This window comes from Indicator indicator, chromosome 23 (assembly GCF_027791375.1).
Source record: "Indicator indicator isolate 239-I01 chromosome 23, UM_Iind_1.1, whole genome shotgun sequence".
Lineage (NCBI taxonomy): Eukaryota > Metazoa > Chordata > Aves > Piciformes > Indicatoridae > Indicator > Indicator indicator.
In genome coordinates, this window is record NC_072032.1 from 260,154 (window position 1) to 268,430 (window position 8,277).

General features: G+C 48.4%; 1 protein-coding gene across 1 annotated transcript in view; it reads right to left on the reverse strand.

Moving 5' to 3' along the window:
• POLR1A (RNA polymerase I subunit A) overlaps positions 1–8,277 on the reverse strand; it is a 43,493-nt gene that overhangs the window by 34,291 nt on the left and 925 nt on the right. The window contains exons 2-6 of the mRNA XM_054391513.1: positions 7,805–8,009; positions 2,585–2,734; positions 2,389–2,496; positions 755–840; positions 539–645 (exon numbers count right to left, since the gene is read on the reverse strand). Of these exons, the coding sequence (XP_054247488.1) occupies positions 539–645; positions 755–840; positions 2,389–2,496; positions 2,585–2,734; positions 7,805–8,009 (656 nt within the window). The remainder of the gene's footprint in view (positions 1–538; positions 646–754; positions 841–2,388; positions 2,497–2,584; positions 2,735–7,804; positions 8,010–8,277) is intronic.

An 8,277-nucleotide genomic window follows, 5' to 3' on the forward strand; every position in this document is an offset into this window, starting at 1 on the left:
ACTTCAATACCAAGCAGCTCCAGTTTCACCTGGCTGTGTGAAGGTCCAAGGATACAAGAGGGAAAAAGAAAGCTTGAAGTGATTCAGACACAATGTTCACTGAGCCTGGCAAGTGTGAGCCACTTTCTTTCCCTCTTTCAGAGGAAATTCTGCTAGAGTTAGCATCACCTGATTTTCTTCCTAAAGTAAGGTTGCCACCTTCCTCCCATGACAGATTTTTATCTGGTCTGTTTTGAAATCTAGCAGAAGATCATCTCCTGCCAGAACCAGAGTGCCCCAGTCACATTAGAGCTGGCAGGAGACACTTTGGCACTTGGATCTTGAGAGCTGCAGGAGCACCCAAGGCTCAGAAACACAGAAAGCTGATGAGGTCAGATTCTCCCTACTGCTGACCTTACAGGTTTATGTCCTCCCTCACTGCTGGCCTTACTGGTTTAGTGACACTTACTGTAAATGAGTCCCAAGGGCACTGTCACTGCTAGGAATCTGTGCTTTTGATACAGGAAGCCCAGTGCCCAGTCTTGGAGCAATACTGTACCTGCAGGCTCATCCAGGCCTTTCTCCCCTGCCTTGGAGTAGACTGCAGAGGGGTAGGTCACTGTCAGCTTGCTGTTGTGCTCCTTCCGCACCAAGGATCTCCTGGATCTTCAAGGGAAAAGAGGAAAGCCAGGAGAGGCAGAGAGTACAGTCAGTACAACACTCACAGTGCTGAGCTTTGCACCAGCTATTTTCCTCCTCGGGTAGTCAAACTTACTTGCAGTATGGGCATTTCTTTGAACTCATGTGTGTTTTCCAGAACTCTGCTATCAGTTTATTCCTACAATCACAAACATTTTTGACCTGACAGAGGAAACAACAAAACAACAAAGGACTTAAAAATAATGAAAATAATAAAAATAAATCCAAGCATTTGATATGAAGAATTCCTTAAACACTCCACAATAAACAGGAGCTAGCAACACAAACAGTGCTAATATAAATCACTGCAACAGGTTGCCGAGGGAGATTGTGGATGCCGCATCCCTGAGGTGTTCAAGGCCAGGCTGGATGAGGCCTTGAGCAGCCTGGGCTGGGGGGAGGTGTCTCTACCTGTAGCAGGGTGTTGGAACTGGATGAGCTTTATGGCCCTTTCCAACCCAACCCATTCCATGACTCTATGAATCAATGCACACACATCCTTGTAGGAAGTTAATTCATGTCTTGTTCTATAGTGTTCCTTCATCACCTTCCCACATAGCTGAAAACACATAGGAAAGACATTGAGGAGCTGGAGCCTGTCCAGAGAAGGGCAATGAGGCTGGAGAAGGGACTGGAGCCCCTGGGCTAGAGGAGGGGCTGATGGAGCTGGGGGTGTGCAGGCTGGAGAGGAGGAGGCTGAGGGAGACCTCATTGCTCTCTGCAGCTCCCTGAAGAGAGGTTGGAGTGAGGAGGGGGCAGCCTCTGCTCCTTGGTGGCAAGGGACAGGAACAGAGGAGGTGGTTCCAAGCCGCAGCAGGGGAGGCTCAGGCTGGCTCTCAGGAAATCTTTCTCAACTGGAAGGGTTCTCAGACATTGGCAGAGGCTGCCCAGGGCAGTGCTGCAGTACCCATCCCTGGGGGTGTTCCAGCAGCCTGTGGAGCTGGTGCTTAGGGCCATGGTTTGATGCTGAGCCTGCAGTGCTGGGTGGAGGGTTGGGCTGGAGGAGCTTGGAGGTCTCTTCCAATCAGATGTGTTCTGGGATTCTGGATCACCACCCTCCTTTTGAAATTTATTTCACAAATAGACTATATTTCTCAAGTCAATAATGAATTTTAAAGCTTTTTAAGCTTTCCTCTAATGATAGTTTTAAGATGACAGAAGATTGAGAAAAATCACTTCCTTTGCTCATCAGAAGTGGTTAAGGCTGCTTTTCAAAGAAGTGATTCAGGGATTAAACTTGGCCTATAAAGAAACCTGCTCTAAAATGTCAGACCTCTAATTACCTTCTTCACTGTTTTCCTTTTGTTACCCACGTCCATCACCCTGCATTTCAATGGAGATGAGAACTCAATTCCCTCACTCTAGAAATGCCACTAGAAGTAATTCTGCCGTTCTGCTGGATCCAGGAGTTCTCCAGAAAGTTTTGCAGCACCTTTCAGGGACTTACCAGAACCTGTAGGACCTGCAGTGCCAGCAGCAGCAGACTGGATTTATGTGATATTTACAGCACCCAAACAATTCCCTACACTGAGTGGATTTTGTGAAACCTCACAGTTATACTAACAACAAATAATACCTTCTTAAGCTTTATTTCACCCAGAAAGTCCTCTAAATATAACACAGTTCAAAACTCCAGAGACTACACAGTGAAGGGAAGACTTTCTCCTGCACAAGTGCTGTCAGAGCCTGAGAAGTGCTAGCTGTACTCACATTTGAGCACTGATCCCTTAGCTGATGGCTCTCCAGTGCTTCCTGAACATGGCGATTCAACTCTTCTTCGATTTCTGAGCTCGTTGCATCTGCACACTGCTCTAAAAACTGAAAGAAACAGAATAAAAGCCACTGTCACAGCTCTAGTTGCAGGACTCTCGACTAAGAAAGGAATGGAGAAACACACAGTACTTGCCCTGTTCAGAACAACCTCCAGATCGTGGACAGCATGAAGCAAGCCCTTCTCCAGAACCTTCAGCTGGCTTAGCAGCAGGTGAACCACAGCTCGAGTGCAGGTCAGCATGTGACAGTTCAAGCAAGAGCCTCGGATCAGAAGGTATAGTTTCTGGAGAGAAAAGGGGAAGAAAGCTATCCTGTCAGATTTCACAGAACCACAGAACGTTAGGGGTTGGAACAGACCTTGAATCATCCAGTCCAACCCCCCGCCAGAGCAGGGGCACCCAGGGCAGGGCACAAAGAACACATCCAGGTGGGGTTGGAAAGTCTCCAGAGAAGGAGACTCCACAACCTCTCTGGGGAGCCTGCTCCAGGCCTCCAGCACACTCACAGTGAAGAAGATTTTCCTGGCTTGCACAGTAAGCAAGTGGCTGGGGTGACACTGCAGTGAGTGCTCACTACAGGCCACCTGATCAGGAAATCAGTGAGCTCCAAACAGCCTCAGGGTCACACGCCCTGACTATCATGGGGGACTTCAACCACGCTGAGATACTTGCTGGAAAGAAAACACAGAGAGGCACAAACAGTCCAGAAGGTTCCTGCAATGCATGGATGAGAGCTTTCTGACACAGGTGGTGGAGGACCCTATGAGGACAGGTGTGCTGCTGGACCTTGTGCTAATGAACAAAGATCAGGCTGGGGATGGGAAGGCTGGAGGCAGCCCTGGCTGCAGTGACCATGAGATGATGGAGTTCAGGATCATGTAAGGAAGTAGCATAGTAATAAGTCGGGTTGCAGCCCTGGAATTCAGGAGAGTCAACTCAGATCTAGTCAGAGACCTCCTTGGAAGAATCCCATGGGGCTGGGCTCTAGAATGTAAAGAGGCAAAGAAGGCTGGTTTAATATCCATCACCTCCTCCAAGCTCAAGATCAGTGCATCCCTGAGTAAGAAATCAAGCATGGGAGGCAAGAGAACTGCAGGGGTGAGCAAGGGGCTGCTGGAAAAGCTCAAATGGAAGAAGGAAGTCCACAGTAAATGGGAAAAGGAACTGTCCACTTGAGAGGAATAGAGGAACACTGCCAGATTATGTAGGGATGCCACAAGGGCCCTCTTGGAATCAAATCTGGCAAACGATATAAAAAATAACAAGAAGGGCTTCAGTCTTTACTGCTAAGGCTGGACCTCAGTCCCTGGAGGGCAGAGAGAAAACCTGGAGGAAGGGAGGCTCTCCCTTGGTCGAGGAGGATGAAGTTAGAAATCAATGAAATAAAACTGGGTATGTACAGGTCCATGGGTTCTGATGGAATGAACCTGAGTGCTCAGTGGGCTGGCAGAGTCCTTGCTTGGGTTGCCCTCCATCACCTTTGAAAGGTGGGGTGCCTCAGGACTGAAGGAAAGCCAGTGTCACTCCAGTCTTCAAAAAGGGCAAGAAGGAAGACCCAGGTAACTACAGCCTCACCTCCACCCCTGGAGATGATGGAGCAGCTTGTTTTGGGTGCGCTCAAAGCATGTGCAGGAGATGAAGGTGATCAGAAGTACTCAGCATGGACTCATCAAGGGAAGGTACTGTCTGACTGATCTGACAGGAGGGCGTGGCTGGACAACCAGATGAGGGGAGGGCAGTGGACGTTGTCTACCTTGACTTCAGCATCTCCCCAGCATCCTCATGGGCAAGCTCAGGAAGTGTGGGTGAGATGAGTGAGCAGTGGGGGGGTGGTTGAGAACTGGCTAAAGTACAGAGCTCAGAGGGCCATGGTCAGTGGCACCAGAGTCCATCTGGAGGTCCAGAACTAGTAGTGTCACCCAGGGGTCAGTGCTGGAGCCAATTCTGTTTGCTGTATTCACCAATGGCCTGAATGAGGGCACATAGCAGACCTGCAGGCAGTTTGCTGATGACACCAAACTGGAAGGGGAAGCTGAGAGCCCCTCAGGCTGTGCTGCCATGCAGTGTGGCCTGGACAGACTGAGAGCTGGGCAGAGAGGAACCCTATGAAAATCAGAAAGGGCAAGTGCAGGGTCCTGTACCTGGTGAGGGACAACCATGCAGCAGTGCAGGTGACGGAGGACCTGCTGGGAAGCAGCTCTGTGGAAAAAGACTTGGGAATGCTGGTGGACAACAGGATGGCAATGAGCCAGCAATGTGCTCTTGTGGCCAAGAAGGCTGGTGAGGCCACGTCTGGAGTACTGAGTCCAGTTCTGGGCTCCCAAGTTCAAGGACAATGAACTGCTGGAGAAGTATAGCAAAGGGCTATGAAGATGTTTAGGGGACTAGAACATCTCTTTTAGGAAGAAAGGCTGAGGGACTTGGGGCTTTTCAGCCCAGAGAAGAGAAGACTGAGGGGGGACCTCATCAGTGCTGATGGTGGGTGCCAGGCTTTTTCCAGTGGAGCCCAGTGACAGGACAATAGACACAAACTTGAACATCAGAGTTCCATCTAAACATGAGGAGGAACTTCTTTACTTTGAGGGTGGTAGAGCACTGTAGCAGTCTGCCCGGAGAGGTGGTGGAGTCTCCACCTCTAAAATCATTCAAAACCTGCCTGGACATGTTCCTGTGTGACCTGCTCTGCATGACCCTGCTCTGGTGGGGTGCTGGACTACATCTCCAGAGGACCTTTCCAACCCCTGCCATTCTGTGACTCAAATAAAGTTCTGCTATAATTTAAGAATCAAGACTAATTGTTACCTATAAAGAATTGGGCTGCAAAAACCCCACAGACCTCTTCCAGCCACACAAACTCACATGTAAAGAGTGATCTGCAAAATCTCCCTCTGGGCCACTGCAGCCATCTGAGCCTAGGTGCCTTCAAGAGAGCTACAGAGTTGAGACCTCCAGGAACTCAAGTGTCCAGGAGGTGTACTGGAAGGTGAGATCTTTGTGTTTCTTCCCATAAATCCTGCATCCCTATACAGCTGGCTGCAAAGTGATTTTCTTTCTCTTTCTTCCGCCTCTACTCCTGTGGGAGGCACCTCTCTTATCTTCTGGTGTTTTTAGTGTGTAGTTTTTGCTTAGGCATGGGGAGTGTAATATGGCCTTGAGAGGTCTTGGGAGAGAGAAACAAAGGGGGCAGTTTGGGCCTGGTCAGCCTGAAACCAGCCTAGCAGTGCAGGGTTGCAGGGGGAAGAGGGAGAAAGAGCACTGGGGCTTATGGTAAACCCTAGGTGGGGAGAGAAAAGGAGTAGTGGGGTTTTGGTCTGATTTGGTGGAAGGTTTGGTGTATCTGCCTTGGCTTAATGAGCTTATGTGTCAAGCCTAGACTGTGTGTGGTTTATATGCTTTGCTGTGCTCACCACTGTGTAACTGTAGTTTGGGAATAGCCTTTCCATTTAAACTCTCCATCACCATCCCATCCATTTGTGGCAGCATCATTCTGTCACCCCTTTTGGAGCAAGAGAGCAATCTGTGCACTCATTAAACCACAACAGATCCGTAGGTGTCAGATCTGTCACCTCCACAGCAGCTCTGGGATCAAGGTGCTCTGACTGACTGCAGCTTGTCCCATAAAGGACAACCTGGTACCCAGAACTCCGCACCAGTAAAATGCAAACTTTTGGTCACAAGCACTATCAGTGTCCATCTAGACTCTTCATGCAACCACTCTCCTCAAGCTTCAGCACAGCTGTGCACCCAACTTGCTGTAGCTGCACACATCAGCTGCAGGCCAAGAATTACTGCTGCAACGTGTCCAGAGAAGGGCCACGAGGCCCTCTGCTGGAGCTGCTCTGCTATGGAGGCAGGCTGAGAGGGTGGTTCAGCCTGGAGAGAAGGCTTCGAGGAGACCTTATTGTGGCCTTCCAGTATCTGAAGGGGGCCACAAGAAAGCTGGGAAGGGACTTTTTAGGGTGTCAGGTAGTGATAGGACTGGGGGGAATGGATCCAAGCTAGAGGACGGCAGATTTACGTTAGACATCAGAAAGAAATTCTTCACCATGAGGGTGGAGAGACCGGAACAGGTTGCCCAGGGAGGTGGAGGAAGCCTCATCCCTGGAGGTGGCTGTGAGCAACCTGCTCTAGTGTGAGGTGTCCCTGCCCATGCAGGCAGTTGGAACTAGATGATCCTTGAGGTCCCTCCCAACCCTGACAATTCTGTGATTTCATTTCTTAGTCAAATTTAAGGAGCTGGGGCAAGATTAGAAGTGGGATGGACTTCATCTAACTGCAGTCATCCGAAAGCGAGGGTTTTAGTCTCAATTAACAGCCTATGCAGGAGCCAGCATCATGGGGAGATCCACACTTCAGGAAGGAAAGTCATCCCAGTGCAGGTTCCTGTCACAGCCTAAATGAATCCTCCTCTGCACACAGCCATTCCTCAAACTCCAGAAGGAGCTAAGTACAATCATATTACGAACCTAACTTTCAGAGGACCAAAGTAAGGCAAGTTCTGCCCTTATGGCCAGAAATAATTTTCTATTTAGAAGATGACCCTTTTAAAAAGCACCCACAGGAAGCACTCAGGAGAAATGTGCAGTCTATGACCAGGAACTTTCTAAACGAGCCTGTGACACCTGTCCCACGTGATGCTCACCAAGTCAGGTCTCCGCTCTGGATCCCACAAGCCATCTAAATGTAACAGTTGAAAAGCTGTGAGAAGCATTTGTCTGACTTCCAGATGCCAGAAAGCTTCTTGACAACCTTTTACATTTTTGCAATGAAAAAGTCTTGATGGATTTCTTGATGGAGTCAGCATTTTTAACTCTGCTGCCACCAAACTTACACTTTTCCTATTTACTTGCCACACAGGTTATGTCCCTCAGCATATTACTGGATAGGTTGTTGAGTTCTGCCCACACTGATCCACATTTCTAAAATTACTCTGGAGTAAGAGGATCAACAGGACAGAATGTACAACACAGCTATCCAGAGCAAAAAGAAGCTCTGGGTATCCAAGAAGTAGGCAGCTGCTGGTGTAAGTTTGCAGGAGTTGTTTAAAAGAAACAACAATCAGTTTAACTGCACCATCCATTAAAGATGTGACCCATCAGCCATACAGTTAGTGACCAGCATCCCCCCTCACTTGTTCATCAACACTGAGTAAAATATCTGCAGTAAAGTATGAATTTTGCAAAGGAGTCTATTTGTAGTGTGGCACGACAAACTTCTACTGTGTTTGCTGTTAATTACACTTAAGAAAGAAAACAGATCTTGGCACCTTTGCTGTTTTCAAGGACTACAAACTCTAGGGCAGCCTGAGCACCATCACCCATTTCACCAGCAAGACAACAATGAAACATACATACATCAAAGAACAGAGGGTTGTAAACAGTCAATGGCAGTTCTATGTGGCCAAAATGCCCAGGGCAGTTGCTGAAGTTCTGCATACAGGTTGCACACACTTCTCTGGAGTGTGGAGGGCCCAAAGCCAAGTCGTACAGTCCATTAGCAGCTGGATTCCCCACACTGTCCAAATACTGAGCATTTGTTATCTGTTTCACACTCAGTTTCCTGAAGTTGAAAGAAAAGAACAAAAGTCAGTGGCAGCCAACAGCCAGGTGATATATACTTGAATGGTACAGCTAGCACTGGCATTTAGTATCTCTGTGATGGTTTTTGTTGATGGAAGCACGTTTGTGAGAGTACTGTGGGCATTTCTGTATCACTAACTTCACTGTCTGAGTACAAACATTCGTACCACGAGTAACACAGGAAGTGTTTCTTCTAGATCTAAAGCCACTCTATTAAGAAGCTTGGTTAATTTGTCCGTGTGTCCTCT